The sequence below is a fragment of the Populus euphratica genome, unplaced genomic scaffold (genome assembly GCF_000495115.2).
Source record: "Populus euphratica unplaced genomic scaffold, PopEup_1.0 scaffold12.1, whole genome shotgun sequence".
Taxonomy (NCBI): domain Eukaryota; kingdom Viridiplantae; phylum Streptophyta; class Magnoliopsida; order Malpighiales; family Salicaceae; genus Populus; species Populus euphratica.
In genome coordinates, this window is record NW_011499858.1 from 1512204 (window position 1) to 1532218 (window position 20015).

Consider the following 20015-nt stretch of genomic DNA (forward strand, 5'->3'; position numbering starts at 1 on the left):
GGATCGTTTTCCATCCAAATAAAATAATAAGTGAGAAATAGTACAAGAATAACACAATTAAAAAGCACCGTTTGATCAGGAGATAACATCACAGTTAAAGGACAGTTTGTCACTTTCTAAAGAATGATCAACTCAGCAAAGCTTTATATTTGTTGTGTGAGGCAACCGGACACATAATCACACTAGCAAAAATTGAATGGGTGGCAAGCAACCTGCAATTGAAATCTGACCCATGGCTACCTCTGTGTTCCTTTTAGGGATAAGATCGAGGCTTTCCCTTAAGTCTTCAAGTGTCCTATATAAAGATTAATGCAAGTCGAAAGGGAGTCTTGTATTGCTGAAGAACCATTTACTATCATGTCGAAAAAACAATCGAGAAAAGCTCATGTCAAATTTATTATTCTCATTAGAACTTAGCATGTTTCTCCGATACTGGTAAAAAGCAAACAACCTTTCCCCCACAATTTTAAGTATATTTTAAACTTATCCAAATAATAATAATCTTTTTTTTTTTTTTTGCAAGTTTTCTTTTAAATTTACCTGTTAACCCAACACTCCCAGGCCTCAAAACCTTCACTACTTGTACACTGCTAAAATATACTTGAACCATCTGCGTTACTTCAGGTCTCAATTAACATGCATTCTACGATCCGCTACAGGACTAGACCATCTCAATCTGAAGTAGCTAAAAAAGAAAAAATTTTAATGCAAGTCGAAAGGGAGTCTTGTATTGCTGAAGAACCATTTACTATCATGTCGAAAAAACAATCGAGAAAAGCTCATGTCAAATTTATTATTCTCATTAGAACTTAGCATGTTTCTCCGATACTGGTAAAAAGCAAACAACCTTTCCCCCACAATTTTAAGTATATTTTAAACTTATCCAAATAATAATAATCTTTTTTTTTTTTTTTTGCAAGTTTTCTTTTAAATTTACCTGTTAAGCCAACACTCCCAGGCCTCAAAACCTTCACTACTTGTACACTGCTAAAATATACTTGAACCATCTGCGTTACTTCAGGTCTCAATTAACATGCATTCTACGATCCGCTACAGGACTAGACCATCTCAATCTGAAGTAGCTAAAAAAGAAAAACTTACTATTACAACCACAACATAGCCTTTTGATTGTACAAGAGTAATTAAAAAAACAAAAACAAAAAAGATTGTACAGGAGTTACAACTTCATAATTTAAAGCTACCACAAGAACAAGTCAGTCTGGTCTGCGGAAGGTTGCAGGTTTGCAATTGTTTCTCCCCCTACTCTGAATTATTCTCATCAAGTACAGACATTGCATTTTGTAGAATATCAGATGCAAGACGAAGTTCCTGCTCAGTTACAGTCAATGGAGGCACAAGTCTCACGACATTTCCTTTTCCAGCAGTTAACACAAGAAGGCCAGAATTTCGACAAGCAGAAACTAGTGGTGAGGCTAGGACATCCAACTCAATTCCAATAATAAGCCCAAGACCTCGGATTTCTTTCACATGTGAGTTCCTGCCAAGCTTTTGCTGCAAAATTTCCTTTAGGTACAGCCCTTTCTTAGATACACAAGCCAAAAATTCTGGTTTTGAGATTTTCTCTAGAACAGTAAGGGCTGCATTGCAAACAAGGGAACCACCAGCAAATGTACTTCCATGGTCACCATAATTTATAGATGAAGCAACTCTTTCAGTCACCAAAGCGGCACCAATAGGTAGACCTCCAGCAAGTGGTTTTGCGAGTGTCAATATATCTGGGAAGATCCCATAAGCTTCATGGGCCCAGAGGTATCCAGTTCTACCTAAACCACATTGCACCTGCAGAACGAGGAAAACATTCGCACAAGATAAGTCATAAGAAATTTCACCAGTACAAGTAATGAGAAGGCAAATGCATTCATGGTTGATAATACTAAAAGGCAGTTTGTTATCTATGAGTCAAATAAAAATAAAGGTTCACAATATGAAGGAAAAGGAAAAGGGAAAGGGAAGGCAGCGTTTTGATGTTCTAAGCTATCACTGGTCCTCCTACGGTATCATCTAATTAGTTAAGGGTTTTGAAAAATTTGTTCTCCTTTTTTTCTGTCGAGGGAATGATTTTCCGTTTTCTTTCTTTCCATTTTTTTTTTCAGGTGCACTTCCATGCAATTCCTGAGTGCTCATATGTGCTGCCAAACTTTAGGTGCTCTATTTTTCCATAATAATTCTATTGATCAGGAGAAAAGGAAGAAGAAACAAGCTAATTCCAACTAGTGGCATCACCACCTTAGTAAATAATAGAATGGCACTTTAGGTTCCAGAGTAATATTGATCTTTAAAATAAAACATTTTGGAAAAGCAAAAGATAGGTGTGCGCATGCAGAAGTGCATATACATACCAAAATGCAGTTTTCAGACAATTGACACTGCCTACAAAATTGAAAATTTATTTTTTCTTATTCAGTTGATTACCTCATCAAACACCAGGAGTGCCCCAGCATCATTACAAGCAGTTCGCAAGAACTCCAAAAACTCCTTTGTTGCACTATAAATGCCTCCTTCACCTTGGATGGGTTCCACAAAAACTGCAGCAGTTTTCCCACGCCGAATTAATTCTTGTGTAGCCTTTATATTTCCATATTCTACAAATGTGACGCCGGGCATAACAGGTTCAAAAGGTGATCTATATTGTTCTTTGCTTGTTAAAGCAAGCGCACCCATTGTCCTGCCATGGAAGCTATTAGTGAAAGATATGAATTCTATAGCTGGGTCTTTCACGTCAGGGTTTGAGTGTCTTTGGAACTTCCTAGCAAATTTGATAGCTGCTTCATTTGCCTCTGCTCCAGAATTTGTAAAAAACACTCGATCAGCAAACGAGCAATCCACTAGACGCTTAGCAAGCTCTACCTGCAGAAACACCATTACTAATTCTTATATTTTAAAATAAAGACTTTTACCATACCACTAAAACAAATATATGAATACGTCAAATTCCCACTATTTTCAAATCCAAACTGGATAGGCCGGTGGGATTGGGAAAACCAGGAGCAGATCCAGTGCAAGCTGTTCCAGTTCAAATATCCTTCTAGATGAATTCAGTGCTTAAGACCCGTTCCCATTTTGAAAATTTATTTCATATACATTTGGGAACTTACGCCCAAAATCCAAACTTGTTTCCATTTACACTACGTCAATTTGTATTTTGGTCTTTAAAAAACGTTAAAAGTAACTCATTTTGACTTTCTTATTAGATTCATCCCTAATCACTTAAACCACATTCACAACAACAATCAACATGGATTTATGTCATGTCCTGGTTCCACCCCTTCAATCCCAATTATACCTCTTAACACCTAAACCCCTGACTTCTCTAGCTTGACCATCAGGCCATCCCAGCAAAACGTCGCATTATCCATTACATTACTCAAGTTTGATAAACTATCCATTTAATTCCATCTTCAATACATCCATTCCATTCTCTTGTACTAAATATACTGTCCAAATAATACTTTTTAGAGCTCTAATGCCCCATTTCAAGAAGTACGAAACCAATGTGCTTTGCTTGAACTAACTTGAGCCCATTCTTTCAATACTTCATATCTCCTAAAAGCTCCTCAATTCACCATTTTCACAACCTACACACCCGCTTCACACAAGAGAAAAAAAGAAATTTCCAGAATTCAACCTTCCTAAAATTTCCCACACTTTCTTAGCATCCAAACAAGAGCCATTTCAAAGAATTCAACTTTCTTACACTATCCCAAATTTCCTCAAAATGTGGGATCCAGTAAGCATACACATTTCCCACTCACTGAAATTTCTAAAAAGACCAAAAACAAAAGTGCTGAAAACATGAAAAAAAAGAAGAAGAAGAAGAAACCTAACCTGAGGAACAGAATAGTAGACATTGCTAACATGAGTCAAAACATGAGCTTGATCAGCAACAGCCTTAACCCAATCAGGATCACAGTGTCCTAAAGCATTAACAGCAATCCCTGAAGTCATGTCGAAATACTCACGCCCTTCAACATCATACAATTTACAACCTTTGCCACTCACCAAAACAACAGGCGCTCTCCCGTATGTCCCTACCATTACCTTCCCTTCTAACTCCATCACTTCTTTGCTGTTTTGGGCTGTTACTTTACTTGAATTATCTGGCGCATTCACGTCTACATTGAGGCATGATGTTGTCAGTGATTTTCTGCCGTTGATTTTGATCACTAGGGGATAGAGTTTGCGTGGAGTGGAGAGCCAACGGTGGTGAGTGAGTGAGTGAGAAACTATGGGATTTGATGAAATGCGAGTAGAATTCATTCGTCTTCCTTTACTGGGTTGTTTTGCTGTGTAATTTACAGGGAGAGAAAATTGTATTGGGCAGTGGCGGCTGCCTCTCTGTGTTTCCTTAACTGAATAAACGAAAAGGAAAGATTTGAGAGAGTGATTACTGATTTGAAGCTTGTTTAAGCCTTATATATATAAAAAAAAAAAATGGTGTGGGGGCTTAATTTAGGCCTACACTAGTAATTATTTAAGTCTCCTCTTCGAATTATTGTAGCCCCTCTGATCCACATCGATTTCTTTTTTATTTTTTTATCCTTTGATATTTTATATTATTTTTTTTAGCTTTTATCTTTTTAATCTGGTTATTTGATAATGTAATAATTTAGTGGCAGGGTTGGTTTGTCGATTATTGGGGTGTCAAAGAAATATTTCTCTACTTGGTTGATGTTTAATTTAATAATATAAAATTTTATTTTATTGGTTTATAGCCATTAAAATTTTTGGAACCACATTTGAAGCTTTGATAAATATTAAATCCCTTTAATTTTCTTCCATTAGAAAATGAATTGCATGAAAAGAGAAAAAACTTAGGATAATTTTATTTTTTAATTTGATATTTTTAGATTTAGGTTTTTTAGGAATTGATTGAATGGTTTATTTTGATTGCCTAAATGTAGAAATCTCTTAATATTAAGAAAAACTTTTGGTGCTTGTTTTGTCAAAATAAAATAAATTATGTTGATTTAGAGCAATTAAGGATTTAAGGACTAAATTTGATACTAAAACAAAAATGGAGGATTAAAGTTAACAGTCCGGTGAAGATTGGCTGACTCGTGTAATACACATGCCAACAAGTTAACGAAGCCACGATGCTCTAGCAGTGCATGCGGCTTTTTCTAGTGCCGAAACACTACCTTCAACAATTGCATTGGGAGCGGCGTGACGTGGTCCTTTGTTTGGGCATGTTCATTGATTTTCGATGCTATGTCTTTGGCGACATTTTCTTTCTTCTTTCCCTTTTTTCTTTCTACTCTTCTCGTAATTCGCATTGATCTATCCAAAATTTAGAGTTATCCTCTCATTTTATTATTATTTCAAATTTTGAACTTATTCTTTTGACTGCTATTTTTTTTTTAGCCTTGTATGTTGCCGAAGGTGTCAAAACTTGTCAGGGTGCAAGGTCTGATTTTAACCTTAAGTTGTCAACACGGTTCGAGTGAAGAATTGCACCTGATTGGTGAGTTGTTAAACGTCTAGCTAAGTAGAAGTATTCATCGTAATAGGTAGGTTTGTCTTGAAAATGTCTAAAACAAGTTTTATAAACTGATAGGTTTTTTATTAGTTTCCCACAGATGGTGCCAATTAATAATCCTAAGAATCTAAGATGTTTAGAAATAAGGTTGATGTGTTGGATAATTGGTTAATCTCTTGGTTCAAACAATCTGGTTTATTATTCCTAGATAAGGTATGTTGGTGACTTTGATATGGAAAGCATAGAGAGCTGATAACTGGTAGCAGGTGATGCCTGATAAATCAAAGTAATCGATACCTATAAAAGATCCCTTTTGATGGTCATAGGGACTATCTGTTGGTAAAGTCGGTAACTTTAAAAAGAGAGAAAATACAATAACATTTTATTAAGATAAACTCTGAAAATATATATGCTATAATGTTAAAAATAAAGAGATTATAAACCTTTTACTTAAAAGATTCATAATGTATGTATAACCCATGAATCTTGTATTTTTATAGAGAGGAGAAGCTAAAGTATAATTTCATTTTTTATGATGTTTTGAGTGGTATTATACTCAAAATAATATGCATTGAATCAATATAAAATACTAAAAAACTCACGTAAGGCATCGAAAAAATCTTTAGCATGAGGCTTGGAGCCATTAAAGGTGAAAATGAATTTAGACATACTATCTGAACCTAAACATATTGCACTCAGAATGTGCTTCCGAGCCCAAACAAGTTGGGCTTAGGCATGAAAGCCCGAGCCCACAAGGTGTTGGAGTGCATGCCTAGCCTCCTGGGCATGCCATGCCTACACTGGATGTACGTCTTGCATGCTTAGCATGGGCTCGAGTTTTTTGCTGAAGCCCAAACCCTCTAAAGGGTTGGGCTCGAGCTACTACACTCGAGTCTACTTTTCATAGGGCCTTGTTGGACATAGGACTCAGGCTACCAAGTTCAAGCTTAAGGATGTTATTTTTTTTCGGGCCTACCTTAGGGGTTTGAGTCTATTTTGAGGGGTTTTCTACGTCTATTTGAGGGAGTTGGGTCCATTTTATCTAGATTCATCATGATCTATCATTGGTTAAAGTACAAGCACAAGTTTCTGTAGACTTTTTAGTCTTTGAGCTTCTTCGCACTATCTTGATCAAGGAACTCTTTTAATGACGCCTGATTAAAAAAAAACTCATTCCATTTGATCCACAACCCACATGAAGTGAATTGAAATATTTCTCACCCCATGCCCATAATGGAACACCAAAACCAAAAAAAATAAAAATGTATAACCAAGAACAAACTAAGATTTCTTTTTCAACATACTCAATACCTTTAAAAAAGTATAAACAAGACGAACATGATGAGACCTTGAAAGACCACAAAAAATGATCTAAGAGGGCCATATATATCGTACGACCACTCATTTTGGTCATTTTTTATGGTTGTTTAGGCTATGGTCTAAATGATCACTCTCTTTATATGCTTATTGGGGCCAAAACCCAAATGACCTTACATCTTTTTATAGCCTAAACAACTATGCACCTTTCTGTGGTTGTTTGGGTCAAGCTCAAATACCACTTAGTTTTTGCTCTTTTTTTTTCTTCCACCTCCTTATTTATACTTTTTCACTTAATCTCCACCTCTTTTTACCTTCTTCTCTCTCATATTCTATCTCTTTTTTTTCTTTTTTCACCACCTCATTGTCTATTATGCACAACTGATTCTTTTTTCAGTTCTTAAGGAGTCAAAATACAAGAGTTGTACATGGATCATCATACATAATATTTTTCATAATTAATTAATATATTTTATTATATATTCTCTACAAATACATATTTTTATACAAGATTGGTTCCACCTTCTCTATCCAATGGTCAATAATGCTAACACACACTTTATTCAATGCAAATCATACACCTTCTTTATTAACCAATATTTATTTCTAACTAATGTATCATAGACAATAACTCATTTATTTACCAATGAACAATAAAGGTAAGCACCAATATTTGTTTTTAACCATCAATTATCAATATTTATTTTTAACAATCAATTATCATGCATAGGGGCGGAGCAAGAAAGAAAAATTAAGGGGGCGAAGTTAAAAATTAAGGAGGTCAAGTTAAATTTTTAATTATTTTTAAAATAAAAAAATTAAGGGGGTGAAGTTAAAAATTAAGGGGTCAAGTTAAATTTTTAATTATTTTACAATATTTACAAAGATAGAGGCTGGGAAAAAAATTCTCTGCAGGAGCCGAGGTCCCTGCCAGCCCTCCGGCTGGGAAAAAAATTCTTTGCAGGAGCCGAGGTCCCTGCCAGCCCTCCTTACCTCCACCACTGATCGTGCAATATTCTATTTTTTAAAATGAGTTAAGGTGATCAAGATTTATAAATACTTTAAATCACTAGATAAACAAATAAATTCTTATAAATCATAATGTTTTTAAACTCAACATATTATTATTGTTCTTATATTTTTATTTTATTTTTCTCCTACATCTACTGTTTTAAGCATAAAAAAGTCCGTCATTTCTTCAGGAATACTTAGTATAGACAGAAGCTCAAACATAAAGCACAACTCACATATCTTAGCCCAATTTTCATGTACTTCAAAAGCTGAATTTATGTGTGAAGGTTTTTTTCTAACTTCATCATCGTTTTTTCCAATTTTCATATAATATAAAGATTTTCATTTTTTAGTTAAGAATATAACTTTATCATGATAATTTTTCATTTGAATGAAATAAAATTAATATTTTGTAATTAGATTATCATGAATAATAAATATTAAGATGACTATTATAAATTATAGTTTTGGTTTTTTATGAAAAATATTTATAATCTTGAGGTATTTTTTATGGAAAAATTCATCTTCATTTTTAATAAAGAAACATGCTTTATATTTTTTATTGAAAAGAAAAAGGGAAAAGGGAAAAGAAAACTGGAAATGAAATAGAAAAATAGTTTTATGTTAGTGAACAATCCTTGAGTACTCTATTAGATTTTTTGAAATAAATATTTTATTGGTGAATAATATATAGAAGAAAAAAAATATAGTATAAAGTAGTTTTTTCCCAAGAAATTAAATTTGTTGATAGGTGATGAAAAAATAGTTAAATTTGATTATCTTAAAATCAAAAAGGAAAAATTAATTTTAGCTATATATATTTTCTAGATGTAAATATAAAACTAACATTTAATATGATATTAGAAGTATTTTGGTTTATATAAATAATTAAAACAGATCATGAGTTGGAAATAACAAATTGTAGAGTCGAAATAACATCACACTGTCCCAATAAATATATGTATAAAATAACGTCCTTATATTTCTTCTTTTATAGCTACAAGGAGTATTGCTTTTTAAAAAAACTTATTATATGGAATATAAAATGTTGCAGACCTTGAATCATATATAACATGTAGTTTCCTATTATTTTCTTTTCGATTTGTATTTGAGCATTAACTAGTTTTGTACTGGCTCCACCACGAGACAATTATTTTTATTCATTAAAAAAATGATATACAAGCTCTTATTATTTATTTTTAGATATAAGAGCATTCTCAATCACAAATTAAAATGTTTATAAATATATCAAATTAATTAAATCAATATTTAATTAAGAAATAACTAAGATTAAGATATTCGGTCTCATAATATGAATTATGTACTTAGTTGTGTTTAACAAATATATTTTTTAGAATATTATTTTTATTTAGTAAAATATATTTCTCATATCTTAATTATGCAACAATAAAGTGTATGATGATTTTTTTGTATGAAATATATTTTTAAAAAGTAAACAAATCATGATAAGCACCTGGGGTTGAGATAGTAAAGGTAGATCATTGATAACAAATGTTGAAATTGTATTTTTCTAAGTTTGAGTAAAAACAAAATAAATTATCAATAACAAAGAGTGAGATTGTATTTTTTTTCATTAATTCGCCGGACTATAAAGGCATTAAAAAAAACGAAAACAACTAATATCATTAATGTTGTGAATCCATTAAACCTACAACCTAACTAATAGATGAATTAGATTAAATGATTTATTTTATCATTTTTAAACCAAATATAAAATAGAAAAATAAAATAAAAAATTAAAAGGAGCCTAGTTATGTGGGGCATTAAAGAAAACAGCCCCCGTACGTGGGTCTTCCAGCCTAGCCCACACATGTAGACCTACCTTTATTTATTTATTTCTTAAAGGAATAGATGACCTAAAGACCATACCATTTATTTTTTTCTTTAAAATAAAAAAGACGGTGCACCGTCTATGACATCAAACAACATATGACTGCTTTCTTTTATTTTTTAAAGGGATAAATGACCTAAAGACCATACCATTTATATTTTTCTTTAAAAAAAAAGATGGTGCACCGTCTATGACATCAAATAACATATGACATCAAACAACATATGACTGCTTTCTAAAGAATCTAGAGACCAAGGGTTATTGGAAAATCAAGGGTTTTTTTTATTAAGAACCTATTTTTTAACCCATTATGACATAAAACATATAGTAAACACTATAAAAACCTTGATAAACATATTCATGGCCTAAAAAAATTCACAAAAAAAAAACAGCTCAAAGAACTTGAAATTTACCTTGACCTAAAATTATTTTTGCTAACAGATCTGTCTCATCAAATAAGTTAAAGGAAAAAAAACCTAAGTTAAACTTCTCTCATAAAATGGAATTCATTGACACTAATGTTGATTATTTTTATGACCAGAATATTCGAAAACAACTACTTTCTTTGTATACCAAAATCCAACAAGCCTTTCTCTCCTCTCTTATAAAAATAGAACAGAATCCAACAAGCCTTTCTTTGTATACCATAATCCAACAAGCTTTTCTCTCCTCTCTTATAAAAATAGAACTGAAAATATAAAAAATAAAGTTTGATACTAAAATTGAATTTGAAACAACTAAAGAGATAGATTATCCCATAACTAAAAAAGATGGGGGGACTAAAATAAACTTTCCATGTAAAATTTAAAGTCGCCACCTATTTTACCTACTCTTTTCACTTTGGTTATCTGGCTTTCAATCCAACTATTTCCTTGGAAAAAAAAAAACAATTGAGTGATAATTTGAGTTCAAAATGGTTTCATTGTGTAAAAAAAGTTCGAGTTCGAGTAACAAACTAAAAATTTAGAAAAAAATCATTATTTCAATATATAGTGATACGTGGGATGATGAACAATAAAAATACTATAGTAGTTTTCCTACTAGGCTTAGTTTTTATTAGCTATTTGACTCGCACTTTGTTATGGTCAAATATTTTCTTTTAAAAAAATAGTGCATATGTAGATTTTTACGACTTGTTTTTGTATATAATTAAAAAAATATCAAGTGAAATTTAGAAAATTAATGCATATGTCTAATTAAATAAATTAAGAATTATTTATAAAAAAAATATAAATTAAATTTTGTTAAATTCTTTTATCTTTTTCGTTTGATTAAGAGGACCAACAGGCCTTTGGCAACTCAGGTACCAAATTTGCCTGATTGCTTGTTAACCAGGGGGAAGCATCCCAAAATTGATTCATAAGGAAAAAACTTCTGTCTCCCACACAAAAAAAAAAAAAAAATTAATAAAAGAAATGGCATGTTTGAAGCAAGTACAGCCGAATAAATAGCTTCAAAGAAAAAACAAAAGCTAAGTGTAATTCAATCACTAGCTAATTATTCAATGAAACGTATGCGCAACTCCAGCATTGGCGATCCCAGCTAAAATTCTTGTCACCACGCCAAAACATCAATCATTAATTTATGTCCCCATCATAGTAACACTAGGAATTGAATCTCGTACTTTACGAGCAAAATTAGAGAACATGCCTGGTGTTGCCGAAGATAACTAGGGTTGACAATGTACGCAGTTTCTCCATGTTTCTCGCACGTAGTTTTGGCTAATCTGGAAAACTACAAGATCCTGCCGAAGTTAACTAGGTTTGACCCCCCCTTTTTTTTTAAAGAAAACAGCGTGACATCTTGTGTTTATATAACTAGGTTTGACCCCTTTTTTAAAAAAAGAAAACAGCGTGACATCTTGTGTTTATGCTGCTAATGACTGGCTGGTTTTTGTTTGGAACAACTTGCTGAAATTTCTTTATCCATTGAAGATGACTAGCTAGTGACATCTTCTGTATTCTGTTTTTCCTCCTAGGACGACTCTATTTCTATTGGATATGATTTGACTAAAAAATAGATTAAATTAATTATCAGTCATGTTCCTAATTTGGAGCTAAGTTTGGATACTTTTCCGAATATACTATATATGCTGATTTTATTAAAAAGAATTCAAGTCTTCTCATGTCTATTGAAACAAGATACTTGATTGGATCGCATCAGAGTTTGATTTACTAGTTATTTAAATAACTGAAAAATGTATTTTTGAAATAAATGTTCGTTGATCTTTTTTAATGAACTCAAATATGAAAATTGATAAAAAAAAAATATATTTATAAATTCTCATAAAATACACACATAGATCGTGGATCTTCTAATTTTCTTATATATAAAAATAGGTTTTGCTGTTTATTTTAATTTTGAGGCATGGCATCTCAATTAAAATTAGAAAAACAAAATACAGAGAAGAAATTACAGATTTAAGATGAAAATTAGTTGAGGCAAATCCATTATTGTCCTCGCAAACTCTTCAGTATCATTCCAAGTATGGCTCCCGTACAAGATAGGACCTCCCATCTTGAGATCATGTTTGAAAGTGTGGTTACAATTGCTTTTTAAAGTACTTTTCATATCAAAATGATGTTTTTTATTTTTTAAAAAAATTATTTTTGAAATTAATGCATCAAAACGATTAAAAATATATAAAAAAATTAATTTTTAGCAAAAAAAATTTGAATTTTTATGGAATGCAGTTTGCACCGCGTTCTCAAATAGTGCTTGATAACCCCATAGGCCAAACTATGAATATCCTAGTTAGCTATAAAGGTATTAGCTAGGGTTTTTTTTTATTATTGTTGTTGTAATAATTGATTTTTAAAATGTTTTTTATATAAAAATATATTAAAATAATATTTTTTATTTTTTAAATTTATTTTTTATATCAGTACATCAATACGATCTAAAATAACTAAAAAAATCAATTTGAAGAAAACAAATTTCAAAATTTAAGAAAAGCAAAGTTGGACCATGAATACAACCAATTTGAAAGAGAAAAAGACATCACTACTAATCTGATCTATCTAGTACACATCAAATCATCGAGCTTTTTAGGTTTTTAACAAAGTAAAAGAAATTGATAAAGTAACACAATAAATAAAATATTTGGGAATATAACATAATTTCATGAGTTATAATTGCTTTCTACAACACACGAGTTGTAAATGCTATTTATGATTCTTATTTCGAAGTTATCATCAGCGACATGTAAGTTATAAATAACTTTATTTGAAATTAATTATGGTCAACCAATCTCCAGTCAAAACAACCATCCTAGAGCCTATTTCTTATACCGTAGGTCAACCAATCTCCAGTCAAAACAACCATCACACCATCATTACCCACATTTTATATTTAGAGGTATATTAAATACTTTTTCTATATTAATTTGATGGAATTTATGCTAATATATATTAATTTGATTTCATATAATGTTAGGGTTTTGAATCAGGAATTTTTGTTTTTTACAAAATTCAGGGTTGTTTTATAATTAGGATAATTAAATATAATTTAAGTTGATAATTAGGTTATTTTATAAAATAATTAATGATTTTGGATTGTTATTAATTGTGAATTAATAAAAATATTTTGTTAGAATCAGTGTTGAATTAGGTATAAAATAAGATAAATGACTATGAAATATATGAATTTGATAGATAATTCCATTATGGTAATGAAATTTGATGAAAGGAGGTGTTACTTTAAATTTGATGAATTTAGATTTTAACCGATTATGTTACTGTTATAATTTTGTTAATAAATTATGTACATTGATTAACCTCAGGATATTAGTAATTTTAAAAGCAATTTAAATGATTAGAAAAAAAACAAGAAAAATAAAAATTCAAAAAAATCAAGCACCAATAATTAAGACATTTATTTAAGATCATTATAACACAATAAAAAAAAAGTAATGAAAACCAATTAAAAATAAATCAATATTGAAGATTAAAATTTTAAAAAAATCAATAATTGTTAAAAAAAAAAACTTTGAATGATTAAATTAAAGCCTTCATCATTGTTTATTTTTAATGTCATCTAACCCAACTTAGTTTAAAAAGAAAAGGAGCATAAAACTCGTCACTTCTTGTGTCCAATTTTCAATTACTCGAGGGGATGTCAGAGCAAAGCTGTTTTACTTTTAAAAATTCGTTTTCAATCAATTTTAGTCTGGTCTTTTCTCTTCTAATTTTTTCCTTACTTAACAAATTAGAAACAATTAGCATTTAATTTGGTCACAAAAGAATCTAATCTACAAAAAAAAATTAATTAGGACACATTTTTTATTTTTTCCTTCCTTGAATTCACAATGAACTGCGAGAGAATTCATAATAAAAAAGCATACTGTAAAACTCCCGATCACCTCTTAATTTCTTTATAATAATTATAATTGAGCAACATCATCTTAATTTGTATTAATTCGTATGTGATTTAGAAATCTTGATTTAACAGTAAATGGTCATTAATTAAAGAAGATTTTCTCTAATTTCTCTTAGCTTCTTCACCCATTCCATGAGACACAGCGAATGCCTAGCTATATGTAAATGTGATGCGTTTTAAAGAATTCATTAAGATATTGAAGTCACCAAAATAATAAGTTCGATTTCCTTTACTTCCATGACAGCAAAACTACACAAAAACGAGTTTCATTATTTAATTATATTCTTAGATCTTAATATCAAAAAATAAAATAAAATAAAATTTCAATTCTGATGACACATGCTGTGAAATTATATAAATTTCTTTTCAATGATTTTAAATATTTTGAACAGTTTATGTTTATCATCGGGACAATTCTGATGACACATGCAGTGAAATTATATAAATTTCTTTTCAATCATTTTAAATATTTTGAACAGTTTATGTTTAGCTCTGAATTCTAAATGCCTTCTATATATTATGAACTGCTCGTTGATACCATGCCAAGCTAAATGGACAAACCTTACTTTAGTAATCACCGTAACATGTAAATCCAAACAATTTAGAATTTTGCTTCAGATTTCTTTGAAAATTTCTATTTAACTGCTTCTCTCAATCTTTTATATATTTATTTATTTATTTAACTACCTTCTCATCCCTTATATTTTTTTTTTCGTGCCTCCCTCTGTGTTTTCCATTGATCGATGGTCTTGTTGACAATATCTTGTATGCTTTCAACAGAATTAGATTACTTAAGATACAGCCTATTAATTCTTTTCCATCATTGATCAATTGTTTCTTCACTTTCTTTTCATAAACAAAAAAGAAACTCACCCTTGAGTTGAAAGAAGTGCTGAGGGAAATGGACCAAGAATCGGGTGCAACACAGGATTCTCGACTGGTAATTGATAATATATGCATGAGACTATTATGTTTTGGTGAATTTTGTATGCAGTTCTTTGCTTTCCATTTGTTTCTTAAGAGAGTGAGAGAGATTGTGTCTGGCTATGGAGTTCTTGTTGTGGTTTTTTTTCATGCAGACTCTGGGATATGCATTTTTCTATCACTATTCTCTTAATTATTAGTCTTTTAATTATTTTTTCTTTTTCTGTCTTCCTTTTAGTATTCCCAATTTCTTTTGGTATTCAGTTTTGGGGAAGAGAAGTGGTTTCAGTTTCTATTTTTGAGATGACAATGTCGGTTCTAAGCAAAGAAAAAGAAGAGGACTGGGTTTTTCCTTCTTCTTTTTTTTTAGAATTTGGAAAGGAAGGTGTGTTCATGTCCAAAAAAAAGGCCAAAATGCATGCGAAGTGCCAACCTGACTCTAAGGAGGCATGCCCTCTTTTGGTGAGTTAAATGCGTGTTTAGAGTGTAATAGTTTATTTAAAAATATATTAAAATAATATTTTTTAATTTATTAAATTTTTTTAAACATTGCATATCAAAACATACAAAAATATATAAAAAATTAATTAATTAATTTTAAACAAAAACAATTAAATTTTTAAAAATCAAGATTTCTACCGCGCTATTAGTGTTAAAACTTGCGCACAGGTGGAGGTCCCCGACAACTTTTGTGGATAGCAAGTCGTTTCTCCCTGCCTCGTACAAGATTTTATTTCCTCAATACTTATGGTTCCCATTTATTTAGTTTAACTTTGTGGTCATAAATGTCACTTGAATTCCACTTTAGTGGTTTGATTTTAATTTATGAATGAACTGCTAAATATGTATATAACTGATCGTCCATTTTCTAAGGTTTTTCTCCCTTTTCTTTTTCTTTTTGAGTAAACAATATTATTTTGTTCTCATGTTTTCATGAAAATAATTAGTTAATCCTTTTGGCTTTGAAAACCTTAATATTTTTGTATTTGCTTGTCAGTTAGTTCCCTTTGTAGGAAATTAGTAAAAAAAACAAAGATTAAATGATAACTGTCGGGTTTTTTTTTTTTTTTTTCTGGTTACAAAAGCAATCATGTGCACTCTGTGGTTACTTCCGTTGACCTTGATCATTTCATACCCTTTTTGTTCAAATTTAAGACATGCATTTGGCTTGAATGATCAATAATTTGCTCTCAACTTTCGCTTATAATATAAAGAAATCACTGCTTTCTTTGGCCTTTATAACCTTTTTGGTCCCTAGTCCTTTGTTTTTTCTTTCCCTGAATTTAGATGCTAAAATGTTGAATTATCCAGCTTCATAATTTAGTCCCTGAATTTGGACACTTTCCTTTCCGTTGCTTCTATCAATAGATTCAATACCGTAACTACTGTAGCATTTGATTACTATTTCAACTTGTAAATACTTTTGACTTACTGGCAGAAGTTCTCCAAAACCACTCTATTACTTGCCTACCAGACTTTTGGTGTTGTTTATGGCGATCTCTGCACATCCCCCATCTATGTCTACAAGAGTACATTCTCTGGTGAATTACAACTTTATGAGGAGAACCATGAGATTTTTGGGGTACTTTCTTTAGTTTTCTGGACTTTGACAATCATCCCTCTTTGCAAGTATATGATAATTGTGCTAGGAGCAAATGACAATGGAGAAGGTGCTCACAATGATCTTTCCATTATATTGTATTAATCATCATATTAATGTAAGTGGTTTGATGCTCATTTCTTGTCAAGAGCCTCTCTTTTCCAGGTGGAACCTTCGCATTGTACTCGTTACTCTGCCGACACTCTAGAATGGGCCTTCTGAAGAGTTCTCATCTGGAAGATGAATTTTTAACTTGTTATGATTCAAATGGATCCACTAAGGAGACAAGAACTAGCTTGGTCATAAAGGAATTCTTCAACGAGCATCGTAGTTCGCGTGTTGTTTTGCTGCTAGTTGTTCTGCTTGGGACTAGCATGGTCATTGGTGATGGAATCCTGACACCAGCAATGTCTGGTATGTTTCCTGATCGGATTAGAATTGTATTTATTTAATTGCGCTGCCTTTATGCATTTGCTGGTTCTCATGGATTCCTTGTTTTTCTTTTGCAGTCCTATCTGCAGTCTATGGAATCCAAATTAAGGCTCCAGATTTACATGAGAGTAAGTGATGATCCTAATTCGATTGATAAAAGATCACGTCAAAATCTTTAGCCAGTTTCTGACGTGTTCGTATGTGCCAGATTATACTGTTGCCATTGCCTGCGTGATCTTAGTTGGCGTTTTTGCACTTCAGCATTGTGGAACACATAGAATTGGGTTTCTTTTTTCACCAATTTTGATTGCATGGTTGCTTTGCATCAGTGGGGTTGGCATTTACAACATATTCCAGTGGAACCCTGATGTTTTCAAAGCTATATCACCATACTATATCTACAACTTTTTTAAGAAAACTGGGACAGCTGGTTGGAGTTCACTAGGAGGCATTGTTCTCTGTGCTACAGGTTGGTCCTCAAGGAGAAAATATTCAAATTTTTTAATGTTACTGAGTTGGATTTCTCTTTTGGTGATCCAATTTATTAATCTATCAGGTGCAGAAGCTATGTTTGCTGATCTTGGACATTTCTCAGAGCTTTCTGTTAGGGTAATTGCTCTTTGATTTCCTGATACTATAAGCTATTGAAGGGTTTGACATGAAAATTGACTTTTTCATGCATCTTTCAAACAGATTGCATTTACAGGACTCGTATACCCTAGCTTGGTTCTGGCTTATATGGGTGAAGCCGCTTACCTCTCCAAGAACAGACGTGATCTTCAGAGTAGTTTCTACAAGGCAGTCCCTGGTAACTCTTAATAAAACATCTTCCTTTTTTTTAAAAAAAAAAATTAGTTTAATCGGTCTTATCTCCTATGCTTTCAGATGCCATATTTTTGCCAGTATTTATCATCGCCACGCTTGCAACGGTGGTGGGAAGCCAAGCAATAATATCAGCCACTTTCTCCATTATTAGTCAGTGTAGGGCTCTCAGTTGCTTTCCACGAGTAAAGATAGTGCACACATCAAATAATATTCATGGACAGATCTACATACCAGAGGTGAATTGGGTATTAATGATTTTATGCCTTGCTGTTGTTGTTGGATTTAGAGACACTGCTACTATCGGCAATGCATACGGTTTGTGTTACCTCACTCTGTTGAGCACTATGTTGCCTTTCTGTTTGGGTTCATATGTATATATATCGTAAACGAGATATTTAATGTTGATATTGTGTCGGCAGGTCTGGCAGTAATCACAGTGATGTTAGTCACAACCTTGTTGATGTTTCTGATCATTAGTACAGTGTGGAAGAAACATGTTTTTCTAGCATTCCTTTTCGTAGTGATTTTTGGATTTGTGGAATTGTCCTATTTCAATGCTTGCCTCGCTAAATTACACAAAGGAGGCTGGTTTCCCCTTGTTGTTTCTGCAGTAGTTTTGTCTCTGATGTCGATATGGCATTATGGGACTCTCAAAAAACAGGCGTTTGAGCTGGAGAACAAGGTTAGCTTGGACTGCCTCTTGAGGCTTGGACCATGCATGGAAATAGAAAGGGTTCCTGGAGTTTGCCTAGTTTACTCTCATGTTACCTCTGGTGTCCCGCCAATGTTCGCACATTTTGCCACCAACTTTCCTGCATTCCATCAGATTCTTATCTTTGTAACCATTCAGTCTTTAATTGTTCCAAAAGTTCCAATCAGTGATCGTTTCCACGTTTCTAGGATTGGCCCACCACAGCTCCCTCTATTCCGGTGCATTGTGAGGTAGGCTGTCTAAATACTCCAACTCCCCCACCAACTCATTAATTGTTATTGCTGTTTCCAACTCGTCATCAAAGCTCGTGACCCATTGATAGCGAGTCCTTGACTCTTCTCTATCTCACTACTGTTAGGTATGGATACAAGGATATCAGGGACAGCTATGCCTTTGAAACCCAACTGATTGAAAAGATATCAGAGTTCTTGAAACGTGATTTGAGTAGCGAACAAATGGTAGTGATCGAGCAGTCTTTGCATGGTGCGAAAACACGGAGAAGTAGAGAATTGCGGTTCCAATGTCAAGAAGCAAGTGAAGATGTAAATGAACTCATGGAGGCAGAGGAAGCTGGTATGGTTTACATGATAGGACATACTTGTGTCATATCCAACAAGGCATCATGTATACTGAAGAAGTTTGTCATTAACGTTGTGTACGGATTCCTTAGACGCAATAGCCGGAGCCCTGCAGCTTCACTTGGGATCCCACTCACTGCATTGATTGAAGTTGGTAGGGTTTATCGTGTATAAATAATGATAATGAACTAACTGAGAGCGTTCAAGCAGGTCTGAAAATTGTAAACATAATTTTTACCAACTGTATCTTGTGTATAGGGTGCTAGGCCAATTTTACAGGGTGGAGGTTGTCATGAATGTTATATGTAGAAGCTTGAACAATGAAAAAAAGCCGTGGCAGTAAAGACTAGTATATATGTGCAGAAAAAGAAGGAAGGAAAAAGAAAAGAATGGCTTGTACAAGAATAAAAATTGAGTTCTTGTTTGCAGAGAAAATTCTGCACATTCAAGAGTTGGTCAAAACCAGCACGCTTATGACTTGCCTCACATTAACGTTGAAAACTCGAACCTCTAAGGACATGTCAGACGCTCTAGAAGTAATCGAGAAAGTGAGAGAATAGTCTGATAATTAAGAGGTGCGTTATTGCAGTTCCAATTGTAAGCTGCCTGTGAGAAATGAAATTCTCATTAATCCTCGTATCCCCGGATGCACAGCTTGATTTCAACTGCACTAGAGAGATGGACAGTCTCCATAACGAAACATGATCCAAGGATACCATCTAGCCATGAAAAGGAACAGGAAAGGTACTGGAGGCGGAACCTATCTGCTGAAAACAGTTGTTGGAAAATAAAATTTTTGTTCTTGTTCAACATCAGCTTTACAATAAACATAAGCTTGTCATCAGAAGGTTTAGTGGCCATGTTCATCAAGACCAAATTAAATCCAACTA

The 20015-nt window shown here is 32.5% G+C and overlaps 2 protein-coding genes across 3 annotated transcripts; one reads left to right on the top strand and one right to left on the bottom strand.

Moving 5' to 3' along the window:
- Positions 1-1079: 1079 nt before the first annotated feature.
- On the bottom strand, positions 1080-4436 carry LOC105123979 (acetylornithine aminotransferase, mitochondrial-like). Its single transcript, XM_011023784.1, has 3 exons — positions 3847-4436; positions 2434-2868; positions 1080-1800 (listed from the first exon to the last, which is right to left on the bottom strand). Exons 1-3 carry the CDS (start codon positions 4276-4278, stop codon positions 1261-1263), a joined length of 1407 nt encoding a protein of 468 aa, XP_011022086.1. The 5' UTR covers positions 4279-4436; the 3' UTR covers positions 1080-1260.
- A 10372-nt stretch (positions 4437-14808) lies between these two features.
- On the top strand, positions 14809-19403 carry LOC105123980 (probable potassium transporter 13). 2 transcript variants are annotated; one of them, XM_011023785.1, is made up of 10 exons: positions 14809-14994; positions 16417-16648; positions 16744-16992; positions 17088-17138; positions 17219-17479; positions 17567-17619; positions 17704-17818; positions 17896-18150; positions 18255-18777; positions 18906-19403. In XM_011023785.1, the coding sequence occupies exons 1-10, from the start codon at positions 14956-14958 to the stop codon at positions 19297-19299; spliced, it is 2172 nt and encodes a 723-aa protein (XP_011022087.1). In that variant the 5' UTR covers positions 14809-14955; the 3' UTR covers positions 19300-19403. The 2 variants fall into 2 exon arrangements, with proteins under 2 accessions (XP_011022087.1, XP_011022089.1); XM_011023787.1 differs by lacking the exon at positions 14809-14994 and having other exon boundaries at positions 16574-16648; positions 16728-16992.
- Positions 19404-20015: the final 612 nt, after the last annotated feature.